The 17,992-nt window shown below is 48.8% G+C and overlaps 1 protein-coding gene across 1 annotated transcript; it reads left to right on the top strand.

Moving 5' to 3' along the window:
- The first annotated feature begins 11,206 nt into the window (after nucleotides 1-11,206).
- On the top strand, nucleotides 11,207-12,934 carry LOC130130098 (uncharacterized). Its single transcript, XM_056299832.1, has one exon. The coding sequence runs from the start codon at nucleotides 11,207-11,209 to the stop codon at nucleotides 12,932-12,934; it is 1,728 nt and encodes a 575-aa protein (XP_056155807.1).
- The last annotated feature ends 5,058 nt before the right edge of the window (nucleotides 12,935-17,992 follow it).

Genomic DNA, 17,992 nt, shown 5'->3' with positions numbered 1-17,992 from the left:
GGTAGTTTACTGTCGATGGGTGTTGCTCTGACCTGTAGTAAGGCCACTTGTATGTTACCTCCTTGTCTCATGGTTTTCTTCACAATGGATTTGATGTGTCGCACATGCCTCTCAATGAATCCATTGCTTTTTGGATAGTGGGGTGAGCTTGTCACGTGCCTGATTCCCCAGTCAGCCGTGAATTTCTGGAACGCGTGCCCTGTGTACTGGGGTCCATTATCTGTAAGTATCTCGTCAGGCCTTCCAAAAAGAGACATGTACACTTCCAGTTTTTGTGCAACTGCCCGGCTGGACATAGGCATGGGCATTTCATCCACTAGAGGGAACTTAGAATATCTGTCCACAATCAGTAAATACTGATGTCCATCGATCTCGAATAGATCAGAAGCTAGGGATTGCCATGGTTTTGACGGTGTGTTGTGTGGGTTGAGAGGTTGCTTTGGATTTGCATCCTGATGTTCCACGCATACGCTACATGACCTGCAGACTCTTTCGATGTCATCGTTCATTCTGATCCAGTAGACACTTTCTCTCGCCAGTCGCCGTGTCTTTTCAATGCCCTGGTGTCCTACATGCAGCTGTTCGAGTATAGAATCGGTCATGGAGTCTGGGATGAGCACCTGTCTGCCTTTGAATATGACTCCTGCTTCAACTGCGAGCTCATCTCTGAATGACCAGTACTCACATAGTTGTCTTGGTAGAGCTTTGATGTTGTCTGGCCATCCCTGGTGGATCAGCTCTTTCAGTGCATTGAGTCTGGGGTCGCCGGTGGTTTCCGTGCGGAGTGCGTCCTGTTTCTCGGGAGAGAAGTTTATCATTGCAACAGTGAGCATCTCTGGATCCTCGACTTCTGCCTCTATTCTGTCAATGCGCTCGTCCAGCTCGATGTTGCTGTTGTTCTCAGGGTTGGCTATTCGGCTGAGTGTGTCTGCCAGGACCATCTGGTTTCCTGGTCGATACGTGACCTCGTAGTTTTATCCTTGTGTTTTTATCAGCATTCGCTGAAGCCGTGGCGGGGCGGCATGCAGTGGCTTTGTGCATATGGTAACGAGGGGTTTGTGGTCTGTAACTACAATGAATGACTTCCCATACAGGTAGGTATGGTATCGCTGCATTCCATAGACTATGGCCAGCATTTCTCGCTCTATGTTGCTGTACCTGGATTGGCAGTCGTCCAGTGTCTTTGAGCCAAAAGCTATGGGTCTTTTGTTCTGCACTAATGCCACGCCCAGTCCTTTCTGTGATGCATCGACCTCAAGTGTCAGAGGTGTGCTTGGATCATAGTACTTCAGGCAGTCACATTCGTTGATAACTGATTTCAGGTCCTCAAAGCTCTTTTGGTGGTCAGTGTCCCATGTCCAAGGCACGTCACTTTTCAGCAGCACCCTCAGTGTGTGTGCTTTGTCTGTGAACTTTGGGATGTAGGGTGAAAGGTAGGTCAGCATCCCCAAGAATCTGCTCAGTTCATCTTTGTTCTGGGGTGTCGGCATTTTCTGGATGTCCCTGATTTTGGCTGGGTCAGGTTTGATACCTTTGTCTGTGTACAGGTTGCCAAAGAATGAGATGCTTGTCTGTTTGATTGTGCACTTGTCACTGTTGAACACAATACCTGTCTTGGCTGCTCTCTCCATCAGGTTGGTCAAGTTCCTGTCATGCTCCTCTTCGCTTGCTCCGTAGACTGCGATATCATCGGCTATGCTGACGACACCGTCGAGCCCCTCCAGGATTTGGTCCATCTTTGCCTGGAAGAGATCTTGAGAGACACTGAGACCAAATGGCAAATGTTTCCAGCAGTATCTACCAAATGGAGTTCGGAATGTGGTTAGCAGTTGTGACTCTTCCTCTAGGTGTATTGACCAATATCCAGCTTTTGCGTCAAGTTTGCTGAATATTTTTGCATTTGCAAACTTCGAGTTCAGTTCCTCCACAGTAGGAATCTTGTGTGGGCATCTCCTAAGGCTGGCATTAAGCTTTTGGGGGTCTAAGCATATGCGAAGGGAACCGTCTTTCTTTGTGCTGTATGTCAGACTCGAGCACCAGTCTGTGTGCTGTTCTACTTTTCTTAACACATCTTGTTCGACTAGGTTATTCAGTTCATCTTTCAGTTTGTCTTTGATGTGAATGCTGCACTTACGTGGTGGGTCTATGAATGGTTCAGCATCCTTTTTCAGGAAGAGCTTGGCCTTTCCACTGAAGTTGCCAATTTTGTCAAACTGGTCTGGGTATGCTCTCTTTAGGTCTGCACTGTTAGATATGGTCATTTTGGGTTTTGTCTGTCTTGTGTTGACTTTTTTCTGGTTTGCATGTCCTTTCTCGGTCACTGCATCTACATTGACAGTCACTAGGTTTAACAGTTCACATGTTGGCAGCCCAACTATGGCTGGCCCTGGTACGTCTACAATATAGAACTTTGCATTGATCCATTTGGATTCTTTGTACTGGCATGGAATGTCAATGGTGCCTAGGCAGGGGATGGCGTGACCACTGTGTGCAGATAGCCTCCTGTTGGTTTTTTTCAGTCGTTTCTGGGTGCATGCATTTTCACCGTACATCTGCTTGAAGGTACGCAATGGGAGTGTGTTGCCTGATGCACCTGTGTCTATCTTCAGACATAGTGTGTATCCACGACCAGGTAGGTCAGGTGGTGTCACCTTCAGGACTGTGTACGCCTCCTCTCTGGCCGGCTTGCTGTCTATGCTATGCATGCACTTTTCACTGATAGTTATGGAGTGGAACTGTTTCTGGTAAGTACTTTCATTCTCACTGTCTGTTTCACTGCTACTCTCTACAGCATGTATGCGAGTCATGCTCTGTTGCTTTTTGTCTATATAGGTTTTGCGCTTGTGCTGTTTGTCTTGTGGTGTGTGGGACTTACTTCCCCCACTCCTGCTCTGGCTGGAGTGTTCCTGGCGCTCTCGTTTGGCTTTCCTAAAGCACCGCTCCCAGTGACCTTTTGCTCCACACGCATTGCATTCATCATCATATGCAGGACATCGACGTGGTTTGTGGCTTCTCCCACAGTTACGACATATGCGGTCCCTGTCCACAGCGTGGATTCTCTCATTGTGTGACAGGCTAAGTTTGTCTAACTGTTCATTGCCTGCTGTCAGGGCTTCATATTTTCGTCCCTCGGCCAGAACCTCTGCTAAGGAATATCCTTTTGGTTTGTTGTATAGCTCATTCCTCAGGGCATCATGGGGAGTGCTCGCAATAATAAGCTCAATCATACGCTCGTTAAGCTCTTCATCTGAAAACTGACATTTCTGTGCTAGTGTTCTGGCTCTGGTCAAAAAATCATCAATATTCTCATCTGGTTTCTGTCTGTGTTGCATCAGTTGCAGTCTATGGATTCTGAAATTTACGTTCAACTTTAGCTGTTTTTCAAAGAAGTCCCATAGTTTGACAGGCTTTTCCTTTTCATCATCAGTGAGACCACTGGCGTTCAGTCTTTTTAATCCTTCATCTCCGATTCCACGACATATTTTCCTAGCTTGTTTAGCTGCGCCATTTATTTCTTCATCTTCTAAATACAGAGTCATTTTCTGTTTATACAGTGAAATTGCCTCACCCAGGTCCGGGTCGGACCAATTCATCGTCGGTAGATGCGATGCCATGACGTCTCCTGTTACTAGCTAGCTAGTTCGCTTTGCGGCTAGCTCAGCTCCGGCGCACTCTTGCTTGAATGATGACAGAAATTATCCACGGACAATTTTATCAGTCTATCTTCATTCTTCATAGAGAGTACTTTACCGCTGCCACCATGACGTAATACTTGGGGTAGTATTGGTCGAGGATCAATGACCACACCGGGTTATAGAACTCAGGTTTAATCGTGGCTCAGTAGGCAGACGTAATAACCATACATGGTAGTGGTGTAACCATAATAGCAGTCCGGGTAGTACATAACACCTAGTTTAGTTCCAGTGGATATACATGGCGTTATATCAGTACACTCAGGGGCGAGGGGTAACTGGGGGGAATAGCGTGATCCTCCCACGCGCTACGTCCCCCTGGTGAAACTCCTCACTGTCAGGTGAAAAGGAGCGGCTGGCGACTCCACATGTATCGGAGGAGGCGTGTGGTAGTCTGCAGAGGGGGTGGAGCAGAGACCGGGATGGCTCTGAAAATAATAAAGTAATAATAAATATAAATTAAAGTAATTGACCGGATACAGTTGGGGAGAAAGGGGGGTGGGGTGGGGTTAATAAATAAATAATTGGTTTTCTACAGTGCACAGAACATCTCCATGTCCCCAAACAGAAACAAATTCTTCCAAGTTTAAAATCATTTTGAAATACATGAACTGAGCAAACTGAGGAAACTGAGAGAGAGAGAGAGAGAGAGAGAGAGAGAGAGAGAGAGAGAGAGAGAGAGAGAGAGAGAGAGAGAGAGAGAGAGAGAGAGAGAGAGGGGAAGTGAGAGAGCGAGAGAGAGATGTTCTCAAGTTCAGATGTGTAAGTATATCTGGGGAGAAGAAACAGGAAGTGGTGTCAGGGGGGTGACGACAGTAAGTAACCAGTCTCTATTTTTATCTTTTCGCTGTGTAAACGCACCCAATGTGAAGCTCAAAATGGCCACCGTGCCCTCTCACTGACCCCGCAAGGCCACAGCCAACCGCGCAGCAGTTGGACTGGTTGGAGCACACCCAGAAAAGGCAGGTTTGAAACAGCCCCCCCCTCACCCCCCCGACCCCACACCCCCACACCAAGTGACGCTGGGAGGACCTCGTGGGTCCGTGGCTGTCCTTATTCTCTCAATGCCTGCCAAGACAAACACACCAGCAGCTGCATGGCCCAAACAAGAGGACGCATTATTAGGCTAGGCTACTCTTCAAAGCTGGACCCAGCAGCTACAGTCGGTCAGATCACACCAGGCAACGTGCAAACACAGACACACATTTAGCCAAAACGCCTGAATGCTTCCACGCACGCACGCACACACACAAATACACACACACACGAGCACACACACTCATTTGCATGCACAGACATATAAACTCGTGGCTTCCTATGTGCACAAGTGCACAGGCATAAAAAGACAACTACTGACGGACACACAATGCAGAGTGTGAATTTCCCCAAGGGTATTATTGATAAAAGTATATCGTGACTTACACACACACACACACACACACACGCACACGCACAAGCTAGTTGGCAGCTGCCCTCTTTTCACCACCAAGGGCCCTGGGAGAGATGTGAGCAGAGATTTGGATTACTCCACCAGAAATGTCCCCCATCCGCAGCATGGACTTCCAGTCATGTGACTGCATACTTCTGAGGTATTTAAACCTGGCATTAGCCTGACCCCGACCATGTAGCATGCCGAGCTGGAAATTTGTTCCGAGGCCTGAAAAAAACAACGCCAAACTCCGTAAGGTTATTCGCCCAGTATAAAGCTTTTAAAAGTTAAGTCTCGCTCCATCCTCACCCCCCCCCCACCTTTTCCTCCCAGATTGCTCTCCTTTTTTTTCTCATACGTCTTTCCTTACACCTGGCCCTCTCATTCTGTTTTCCCCTCTCTGCCTCCTCCTGTCATATATCTCCCACTGACTCCATTAGGTAAAGGTCCCTCTACGCACCACACACACACACACACACACACACACACACACACACACACACACACACACACACACACACACACACCCTCAATGCCCCCCCCAACCTTCCCTCCAGCCTTTCTTGGAAGTGGCTCTGTAAGAGTGAGTCACAGGGAGATGGTCTATGTGTCCCTACCTGCCAATCAAAGCTCCATTAGCCACCACTCGGCTGGGTGGCTGAGGGGCCCACCACTGTAGATGTGGATAGGAGATGACAGCTGTGAGGTTTATTTATTTATCTATTTTCATTCCCTCAAAACGCACATTCTTATTGACATGCACCTTTGTATGGGTAGCACTGAAGTGCAGTGCACATAAAGCACACATGCATATATCCAGCAGCGCAGCAATAAGATGCACATACCTATTCGTACACACGCACGTTCTTTGGGGGACGAGTGTACGGAAAGGGACATGTGGACAAATAGGCAAATAAAACGGTATTTGTGGCGGTGCAGTGGCTAGCGCAGTCGCCTCACAGCAAGACGGTCCTGGGTTCGAGCCCCGGGGTAGTCCGACCTTGGGGGTCGTCCCAGGTCGTCCTCTGTGTGGAGTTTGCATGTTCTCCCCGTGTCTGCGTGGGTTTCCTCCGGGGGCTCCGGTTTCCTCCCACAGTCCAAAGACATGTAGGTCAGGTGACTCGGCCGTACTGAATTGTCCCTAGGTGTGAATGTGTGTGTGGGTGTTGGCCCTGTGATGGCCTGGCGGCCTGTCCAGGGTGTCTCCCCGCTTGCCGCCCAATGACTGCAGGGATAGGCTCCAGCATCCTTGCGACCCCGGTTGGGATAAGTGGCTTGGATAAAGGAAGGATGGAAGGACAATGAATGGAAAAGGCATTAGCTAATGGGCACCAGTTCGGCACAGAACTGAGCCAGCAACACAATCGCTTCCAAGTATGTAAAACCCGGAGAGCTCACACCAGTAAAATAAGACTTACGAGCTCAGGTAAGAGTGGGAAAGGAGGAGATACTCTGATGTATGACTGACAGTCTAAGAATGTAAGATACCCGGGTGAGGTAACAGCCAAATACGCTAGCGTCCCAAAGCTGAGATTCATGGGTATCGCAGGGAACACATCCAGCAGTGCTCCTGGGCGGGGAACGTTTGGTGTCCCCCCATCGAAACTAGTGACTCCTACTGATGCAGGGGCTCCCGTTCAGCCATGGGTGGATCTGGGAGACATGGCGAGGTCCTCCACGTGTTACGCTTTCCCCTCAAGAGAATCGTGCAAAAGAAAAGAAGGGACTAGCAGGCACCTCTGTATTGTAAGGGCGCACCTGAAAGTCCGGCCCCAGCCCCCATAGAGGTCATGACACAGGGCACATGGATATGACATATTGAGATGAAGGTAGACCCCCCCCCCGTGGAGGACAGACCAGACTGTTACCAGGACAACAAGCCTGGGCTTTGTATGAATGGACAGTAAGCTTGTATATGTTCCCTTTCCCTCAATATCTCTCATCCTGCACTTCCTGTTTCCCCTGACGAACACCAACATGATTATAGAGTATAGATTATTGACTCTTGCAAACTGTCCTCTTCTCTTTCACGTCTTCTCTCTCTCTCTCTCTCTGAATGATGTCTTCTCCTTTCTCTTCTTCTGTGTATGTCAATGGTGAGTCTCCCTTATATGCATGTGCAGTCTGTCCTCATCCCAGGTCTCCATGGTGACGGTGGTCACCATCTGGATACTCCTTGGTATCCCCCTCACCACATTTTCTTTTTTATATCATTATCTTGTAATAATAATAATGATAATAATCATCATTATCAGCATCATCATCATAATAACGTGCATATAAGATTGTTGTCCTGTTTCAATGTTATATCCTTCTCTCTCTCTGATGTGACCAATGTCTTTTCTTGTCTCTTCTCCCATGTATGTGAATGGTGTGATGTGAGTCTCCCTGTGTGCATGTGTAGTCTGTCCTCCTGTCAGGTCTACATCAAATCAAATCAAATCAAATCAGTTTTATTTGTATAGCCCAATATCACAAATTACAAATTTGCCTCAGTGGGCTTAACAGCAACCCAACATCCTGTCCTTAGACCCTCTCATCGGATAAGGAACAACTCCCTAAAAAACCCCTTTAACAGGGAGAAAAAATAGGAAGAAACCTCAGGGAGAGCAACAGAGGAGGGATCGCTCGCTCAAGACGGACAGCGTGCAATGGATGTTGTGTTCACGCAATTTACATAATACAACGTTGAAAGAGGAGAACAGAATTATAATGGACATAAAATTTATGAAGATCAGGACGCCAAGCAGTGTCCACATGCCAACGGAGCAGTCCAGGACCCAAGCCATGCGACCAGCATCATCATGTAATAAAAGAAAAACTTATGTGAGGAGAGGAAGGGCAGACAGCATCCAAATGGCGACCAACATCACCACAGAGACCTGGGAGGAGAACCGACTGCACGTGCATGCAAGAGAGACTCACATGACACCATTCAAACACAGAAAAAGAGAAAGGAGAAAACATCATTCAGAGAGAGAGAAAAGACATGTTAGAGAAGAGAACAGTTTGCAATAGTCATTAACCATAATCGATTAAGTCATCAATTAGTCATAATCTATACTCTGTAATCTATACTCGATAATCTCGTCGGCAGAACAGTGGTTGGTAAATTCACTGAGACAGAAAACCGACCCGCCATCCAGTACAGGTTGTGAAGCACTCAACTTAAAGGCAACTAATTGTAGGTTAAGGCAAAAAGATGAGTTTTAAGTTTGGATTTAAAGGACTCAACAGACTCTGATTGTCTGACAGCAGCAGGCAGGTTATTCCACAACAATGGAGCCCGATAGGAAAAGGCCCTGCTGCCACCAGCTGACTTCTCTTTAACTTTGGGTACACACAGGAGCCCTGTATTTTGAGAACGAAGAGCTCGAGATGGCATCTAAGGTTTAAGGAGATCAGACAGGTAGGATGGGGCAAGCCCATTTAGGATTTTATAAGTCAGCAGAAGCACCTTGTATTCTGATCTAACATGGATAGGAAGCCAATGGAGAGAGGCAAGAATTGGTGTAATTTCCTAGTTTTGGTTAGGATTCTAGCTGCAGCATTCTGAACCATCTGAAGACTTTTAGTACCAGCATGTGGCAGACCTGAGAACACAACATTACAGTAATCAAGTCTGGATGAAACAAATGCATGTATCAGAGTCTCTGCGTCAGCCATGGAGAGAAAATACCGAATTTCAGCTATGTTACGTAAGTGAAAAAAGGCAGTCTTGGTGATTTCTTTAATGTGCTTATCAAAGGAAAGGCTGCGATCAAACCTAACACCGAGATTTTTGGCTGCCACACTTTGTGAAACCACAGAGTTGTCGATTGTTATCATTACTTGATCAAATTGGTGTCTGTGTCTAGCAGGGCCAATGACCAGCATCTCGGTGATGGTGACGATGGTCGCGTGGCTCGGGTCCTGGGCTGTTCTGGTGGCGTCTGGACGCTGCTTGGCATCCTCCTCATCATATTCTTCACGTATTTCATAATTCCATTATAACTCTGTTATCCTCTTCCAATGTTGTATTGTGTAAATTGTGTAAACACAACATCCATTGCACGTCCGTCTGTCTCGGGAGAGAGATCCCTCCTCCGTTGCTCTCCCCGAGCTTTCCTCCCATTTTTTCTCCATTAAAGGTTTTATTTAGGGAGTGGTTCCTTATCCGAAGCGAAGGTTTAAGGACAGGATGTTGGTTGCTGTAAAGCCTCCTGAGGCAAATTTGTAATTTGTGATAATGGGAAGATATATACAAATATATTAAATAAAATTGACTTGAACCCCCCCCCCCCCCCCCGGGGTGGTCCTACTCTGCACATGGGCAGAACGTCAGTGTAGTTACTCCTCCACTTTCTTTTTCCCCTGCGCATCTGAAATACACTGAGGAAACCCACGCAGACACGAGGAGATCATGCAAACTCCACACAGAGGACGACCCCCAAGGCTGGACTACCCCGGGGCTCGAACCCAGGACCTTCTTGCTGCGAGGCAACCATGCTAATGCTAACCACTACATACACACACACACACACACACATATATATATATATATATATATATATATATATATATATATGTGTGTGTGTGTGTGTGTGTGTGTGTGTGTTTGTTTGCTAAAATGACAGATTCACAAATTTGTGAGTAAATATCTTTGTGCAGATGTAACCCGCCCATGAGCAGTGTGGGAACTTCTGTACAAAGGCCTTTTTACGTAAAATATAATCTAATTTCATACAGTCAGAGAATTCTAAGCTTCTGTTGTGGTGTGTGTGTGTGTGTGTGTGTGTGTGTGTGTGTGTGTGTGTGCGCGCGCGCGGACGTGCACCCATGTGTGTGTGTATGTTTGTGGCTGTATATAATCACCCCGGCCCCTCACTAGCTTTGCTCGCCTCCGAGGCAGGTCATCATGAATCATGTCAGAGCAAATCTGCTGTTAAAAGGAGCCCTCTGCACCGGATGGGCACTCTCTTTGTCTCAAACAAACCCGCACATGTGTTTACACACACACACACACACACACACACACACACACGCACACGCACACACGTATGGTGGCCGGTGGCTGGGCTGCAGCCAGCATTAATGAATCACAGTGGTCATCACTTGGTGTTTCATATGCGGAGCATGACAGACGCAGATTAATGGAGCGCTGCCTCGGCGCTGGCGTCTGCAACGCTCTCCTCCCTGCTCCCTTTCCCCTCGTCTGTCCTCCCCGCTCTCGTCTCCTCCCGGCGCAGCCCCCCCCCCCTCTCCTCTCCGCGAGTTACTTTTCCCTTTCCGCTTTCCTCCATTTTGCCCCCCCCCCCCCTTGCCTCTGACCGGTCTGTTTCCCCGCTGCCTCCCGTCATCCCAGAGCTCTCTACCTTTCCTGCGTCTCGCTGCATCGCCCGCGGCTCTCGTCTCCACCTCCTCCCCCTCCCCCTCCACACCCTCTGGCCATTGGCAGCCTTGGACAACATTTCACTGTCTACTGGTCAGCCAGAGGCAAGGCAGGAGGAAGGCAAGACAAGCCCTCATCTTCATCACATATGACAGTTAGCAGGGTGAGCGAAGTGATGCTGATAAGTAAACAAGCGCACTTAAGTGAGTAACCTCTAAAAAGATGAATATAACTGAGCTGACGCCTCCTGGAGGAGACCGTTTCTTATGAAAATTGCACCCGGAGGTGAAGGTTGTATTCCTGGTTATTGTGTATTGAAATGTGACTGTGTGTGTAACGCTTCAAGGTTTGCTTTTTTTGTGTGTCGGGAGCCTTTTATCCCGGTTTTTAAGGTATGTCAACCTTTTCCCCTACCCAAATCAAAGTCCTTGCTTCCCCTCCAACCATTCTCCTTCCACCGTCTATCCACAGCTCCCTCACCCTGCTCCATTCTCTTTCAGTCTATCCACCTCTCCCTCACCCTGCTCTATTCTCCTTCCACCGTCTATCCACCTCTCCCTCACCCTGCTCCATTCTCCTTCCTCATGTCTATCCACCGCTCCCTCACCCTGCTCCATTCTCCTTCCACCGTCTATCCACCGCTCCCTCACCCTGCTCCATTCTCCTTCCACCGTCTATCCACCTCTCCCTCACCCTGCTCCATTCTCCTTCCTCATGTCTATCGACCGCTCCCTCACCCTGCTCCATTCTCCTTCCACCGTCTATCCACCGCTCCCTCACCCTGCTCCATTCTCCTTACACGTCTATCCACCTCTCCCTCACCCTGCTCCATTCTCCTTCCACCATCTATCCACCTCTCCCTCACCCTGCTCCATTCTCCTTCCACCTTCTATTAACCGCTCCCTCACCCTGCTCTATTCTCCTTCCACCGTCTATCCACCTCTCCCTCACCCTGCTCCATTCTCCTTCCACCTTCTATCCACCGCTCCCTCACCCTGCTCCATTCTCCTTCCACCTTCTATCTACCGCTCGCTCACTCTGCTCCATTCTCCTTCCTCCGTCTATCCACCGCTCCCTCACCCTGCTCCATTCTCCTTCCACCGTCTATCCACCGCTCCCTCACCCTGCTCCATTCTCCTTCCATCGCTCCCTCACCCTGCTCCATTCTCCTTCCACCGTCTATCCACCTCTCCCTCACCCTGCTCCATTCTCCTTCCACCGTCTATCCACCGCTCCCTCACCCTGCTTCATTCTCCTTCCACCGCTCCCTCACCCTGCTCCATTCTCCTTCCACCGTCTATCCACCGCTCCCTCACCCTGCTCCTTTCTCCTTCCACTGCTCCCTCACCCTGCTCCATTCTCCTTCCACCATCTATCCACCGCTCCCTCACCCTGCTCCATTCTCCTTCCACCATCTATCCACCGCTCCCTCGCCCTGCTCCATTCTCCTTCCACCGTCTATCCACCGCTCCCTCACCCTGCTCCATTCTCCTTCCACCGCTCCCTCACCCTGCTCCATTCTCCTTCCACCATCTATCCACCGCTCCCTCACCCTGCGCCATTCTCCTTCCACCATCTATCCACCGCTCCCTCACCCTGCTCCATTCTCCTTCCACCTTCTATCCACTGCCCCCTCACCATGCTCCATTCTCCTTCCTATGTCTATCCACCGCTCCCTCACCCTGCTCCATTCTCCTTTCACCTTCTATCCACCGCTCCCTCACCCTGCTCCATTCTCCTTCCACCGTCTATCCACCGCTCCCTCACCCTGCTCCTTTCTCCTTCCACTGCTCCCTCACCCTGCTCCATTCTCCTTCCACCATCTATCCACCGCTCCCTCACCCTGCTCCATTCTCCTTCCACCATCTATCCACCGCTCCCTCACCCTGCTCCATTCTCCTTCCACCGTCTATCCACCGCTCCCTCACCCTGCTCCATTCTCCTTCCACCGCTCCCCCACCCTGCTCCATTCTCCTTCCACCATCTATCCACCGCTCCCTCACCCTGCGCCATTCTCCTTCCACCATCTATCCACCGCTCCCTCACCCTGCTCCATTCTCCTTCCACCTTCTATCCACTGCCCCCTCACCATGCTCCATTCTCCTTCCTCCGTCTATCCACCGCTCCCTCACCCTGCTCCATTCTCCTTCCACCTTCTATCCACCGCTCCCTCACCCTGCTCCATTCTCCTTCCACGGCTCCCTCATCCTGCTCCATTCTCCTTCCACCATCTATCCACCGCTCCCTCACCATGCTCCATTCTCCTTCCACCATCTATCCACCGCTCCCTCACCCTGCTCCATTCTCCTTCCACCTTCTATCCACCACTCCCTCACCCTGCTCCATTCTCCTTCCACCGCTCCCTCACCCTGCTCCATTCTCCTTCCACCGTCTATCCACCTCTCCCTCACCCTGCCGACTTATTCCAACTTTCCGCTCTGACCTCTGAAGTCAGGAGGTTAAAGGTGTACAATACATAAAGAAATGCGGCCTTAAAAGAAACACGACTTACCAAGCATTAGTGAGTTTCTCAACATGACCGTGTGTGTGTGTGTGTGTGTGTGTGTGTGTGTGTGTGTGTGTGTGTGTGTGTGTGTGTGTGTGTGTGTGTGTGTGTGTGTGTGTGTGTGTGTGTGTGCGTGTGTCACAACGAATCTCTGAAGGCAAGGCTGCCATCTATCGTTGCTTTCCTCACGTCTGCATGCACCCAGCTGTGCAGCACAATACCGGCCCCAATTTCCACCGCCGAGTCTCGCAGAGGGGGATTTTTCATCTACCCCTGTCACTCAGTCTTCTGCTTAACAACATAAGTGTGTGTTTATTTTCTCTCTCTCTCTCTTGCTTTGCTGGCAACAAAGACGACTGCTGAGCAGACACATTCACCGAGGACAACTTATGAGGAGCACCCTCCCAATGTTTAGTTTCAATTTGTTTCCCCGCAAATCCGCGTCTCAGCCGCCTCGAAGCGCTGGGATTAAAATGACTAGACGGATCGCTGGCCCTTGGCTAACGGGTTGGACCCTTTGGTCGACTGGTTAGCGCAGTCGCCATCCGGGGTCGTGTCCCGGCTGCGGCGGTTCCCGGCTGCCTCCCCGATTCGCTACATTCTTATTGTTTGAATTCATTTTGCTATTCAGTTGTGCACACTGAACAAAGAGTTTGCTAAGCAGACTGTTCACCTGTCTGTTGTTCATTTACTACTTTGATTTTTGTCTACTTGTTTGCAAAATTATTTTCAGGTAGATTGCGCACACGCTGCCCCCCCCCTTCCCCTAACCTCCCATCGGTCTTTCAGCCCCATTTCCTCGCCACGTGCACCCTTCCTTTCACCACACACACACACACACACACACACACACACACACACACACACACACACACACACACACACACACACACACACACACACACACACACACACACTATTCACATAGCTTCCCTACCTCACATCACCCCTTTGCCCTGACTGTTACATTGCTGCTTGTTATTGAACGTATACGTGATTAGTATTAGTTTATAATTAGCGTTGATTAGCAGCGGTCGATTTCCTCTTTTGATTGATTGCTCTAATAAATTGTTTTTACTGACGTACGAAGGTGTCCTGCCTGTTGTGTGACAGTATTTAACTGCAGCCATCCTCCACCAAGTAAAATACTCTAATTGGTGCAGCAATTCAGGTTCAATTATAAATATTAGACAACCAAAATTAATTATTAATAAATTTATGAGACTGATTTGCCCCTACACACATTATTAGAAGTGCTCAGCGGGAGCTTGTTTTTTTTCCCATACGGCCATGAATTTTAAGGGCTTATATGTACGCCATTGCAGTGAATGCTCATCAAGTGCTTTTAGAGGTCAGCCCAGTGTCTTTAGGTGGAATCACATTGTCCTTGTCCTTTGCTTATTTTTCTCTTTTTTACACTTGCGCTATTAATGTGCCTGTTGCCATAGCAATCTCTTAGTTAGGTTGGAAAAATACTTCATGCTTTTGATAAGACGTAGCCTCAATTAAAGCAGCCCGCACAGATTTACAAGGCGAGGGTGAGCGGAAAAATAAGAAAATGTCATAGCAGTTTTCGGGGGGGGGGGGCAAAAGTAACACTTTACAGATAAACGTCATTTTAAACGACAACGTCACAGACAGAAAAAGAAATTCAACGTGATCAACAGTTCACCTGTGTATTCTATCGAGACCAGGTGCTACTTTGTAACACTGTGGAACAACTTCAGTATATTTTGACTTTGAACGGAAGTTGTGCTTTGTGACTGTTGACCCTGGAATCAGGACGCAGGTAACACAAGGGTGGGTCAAGTTATGCAATGGCATAAACTTGAATTGTTTATATTGTTCTTGTTTTTATTTGAAAAATTCTGACGGGGCGTCTGGGTAGTGTAGCGGTCTATTCCGTTGCCTACCAACACTGGGATCGCTGGTTCGAATCCCTGTGTTACCTCCGGCCTGGTTGGGTGTCCCTACAGACACAATTGGCCGTGTCTACAGGTGGGAAGCCGGATGTGGGGGTGTGTCCTGATCACTGCACTAGCGCCTGCTGGTTAGTCGAGGTGTCTGCCCAGGGCGGGACAGGGGGGGAATAGCGTGATCCTCCCACATGCTACGTCCCCCCTGGTGAAACTCCTCACTGTCAGGTGAAAAGAAGCGGCTGGCAACTCCACATGTATGGGAGGAGGCATGTGGTAGTCTGCAGCCCTCCCCGGATCAGCAGACGGGGTGGAGCAGCGACCGGGACGGCTGGGAAGAGTGGGGTGATTGGACGGATACAATTGGGGAGAAGAAGGGGGGAAATTCCAAGAAAAAAAAACAAATTCTGACAATGTCCTTGTTAATATGTAATTGGAAACATATTGTAATGGCCCTCGGTAAATAACAGACTTCATTACCTTCCAAATGTAAAGTTCACTTTATTTTTCTCGCAATTAAATTCGACTCCTCCGTACACAGCCTAACCCCACAACACAACCCCTGCTCTCCCTCTCTCTTCTTAGCTCCCACCTACCAGACCACCAACCACAGAGGGGTAGCCCCGTGATTGTCTAGCCTGGTAGTGTTACCAGCTGATTTTAACCCCCCCCCCCCACCACACATACACACACACACACACACAAACATGAACTCTGCAGAAAACAGCCCAACTATAACTTCTCTAACAAGCACCCAAAACAAAGGTTGCTACAAAATTATGTCCTTTAGCTTAATATAAGTTATTTAACTTTCAGAACATGGGGCATTTCATTTGGTTGTATCACTAATTCAACTGAGCTATTTTCTCGCCCTGCTGCGGGATTCGATCCGGGGTTGTACTGCACCACGAGGCAGCATCGCTAACCGCTTGACCAAAGAGGCTGACCCCCTGGCGATCGGCCAGTGAGTCTTTTTGTAGGTTAGTCACCCTCTCCTGAAAGCGTGTCCTCGCGCTTCGTTATTCCCGCGCTCCGAAGAGACGTCTGAGAGTCGGCACACTTCCGGATCCCACCGCTGCCACCAATGTAACCGAGCTATTTTCGCGCCCACAGTGGGATTTGATCCAGGGTGTACTGCACCACAAGGTGACATCGCTAACCACTCAATGTAAGGGGGCTGACCCCCTGGCGATCGGCCAGTGAGTCTTTTTGTAGGTTACACTATCGAATTCTCTTTTTTATTCATTGTCACAGTTGTGATGGTACAGTACTCTGCACCCTCAGCACATAGCTGATGGGACCAGTGCAGACAAGAGACACACAAAAGAAACGTGTGTTGCTGCTCTATTGTGTCACTATTTTGTCTAAATAAACAATGTTCACAACGGTTCCACTTCGCACGCCCATCTTTATTTTCACCCTGTTTCGCACCGCGGCTACATCATCAAAAGCAGGAAATTGGGCGAAACCAAAATATCCTCAGACCCCCCTTCTTTTGAAAACAAAACATGGGCATGGCTGCCTACTCGAATTACAAACAATATAGATCTCACACATTTTCAAATTATTCAGTTTGCAAGGCACCTATATCTACCAAATGTGCATGAGCGCTGCATCACTGAGGGAAATATAAGGGCTGCTTTGTCAATGTCAAGCTACAGATCTTCAGTGTAACCTTGCAGCATACTGTATCACATCTGCAGCATCAACTTGATAGAACTCAACTAAAGCATTTGTTGGTCATGTTGAAACAGAAGGAACATTTCACAGTTTGAACAAGATTTCACAGTGTACTGTCAGTGTTACATCAACTTTTTTTTAATTTTTTTTAGGGTCTATTCCAAATCTCACCGGTCTAATATATTTCCTGGTTTACTATGCAGCCTGATCTCATGTTAGCACAGTGTGATGGCTCTTTGGGGCCTATTTTATCTGCAGTGTTCTGCTGTAGAGACTTGGGCTCAGCGTCTGCAGGCTCCATCTTATGGCCATTTGTTGGAACTTCCTGACGTGTATCATCTTCACAAGTTTGTGTGGCCTTCATCCGTGAGGATGTTGCATGATCTCTGGGTACCTGCTGATTCGACAACTATTGCGGGTTTCCACGTCCCAGTTGGGTGCTGGAAGCGGACTGTGGCCTCCACTGGTAGGTGCAAGCAGTGTTCTCGCATTTATTTCTTCTTTTTTGTTGTTGTTGATTATTCACCCTTTTCCTTCCCAATTGTACCCGTCCAATTACCCCACTCTTCCAAGCCATCCCGGTCGCTGCTCCACCCCCTCTGCCAATCCGGGGAGGGCTGCAGACTACCACTTGGGAGTCGCTAGCTGCTTCTTTTCACCTGACAGTGAGGAGTTTCGCCAGGGGGACATAGCACGTGGGAGGATCACAATATTCCCCCCAGTTCCCCCTCCACCCCAAACAGGCGCCCAGACCGACCAGAGGAGGTGCTAGTGCAACAACCAGGACACATACCCACATCTGGCTTCCCACCCGCAGACACGGCCAATTGTGTCTGCCGGGTCGCCCAACCAAGCCGGAGGTAACACAGGGATTTGAACTGGTGATCCCCATGTTGGTAGGCAATGGAATAGACTGCCATGCTACCCGGATGCCCCCGTGTTCTGGCATTTCTGTCGTAGTATTGTTTTTACCATTTTTGTTACAGTTCCCTCCTGTCATGGACTGTGTTGTGACAGGCAAGTTCTGGTTGCAGTTGCTTTTCAGTGAATGGGAGGACTGAGTGTAGAGGCCTACTCATCAAAAGTTGTGCTGACCACTTCAGGGCATTCACCAGTGTTTTTCTATTCCAATAAGCTGAGGCAAGGGTCTGTCCTATGTATATGTGCTTTGTCCATGATTTGACTTTCTGGACAGTCTTCTCAGCCAGCCCGTTACTCTGTGGCTACAGTGGGATGCTGGTGACATGCTCAAAGTCCCATGCATGAACAGATGCTCAACTCCTGTGAGCTGTAGTGTAACGGGGGCAGCCCTATGCTGTTCTATGCTGGTCAGCCTGCTGCACGCCCGTCACTCTCATCAGTAGCTCTGCGTTGTGTTCTATTTTCGGTGGGGTCCCA

This window comes from Lampris incognitus, chromosome 2 (assembly GCF_029633865.1).
Source record: "Lampris incognitus isolate fLamInc1 chromosome 2, fLamInc1.hap2, whole genome shotgun sequence".
NCBI classification, from domain to species: Eukaryota; Metazoa; Chordata; class Actinopteri; order Lampriformes; family Lampridae; genus Lampris; species Lampris incognitus.
The sequence above is the reverse complement of the archived record's forward strand: the minus strand, read 5'-3'. Positions and strand labels throughout refer to the sequence as shown.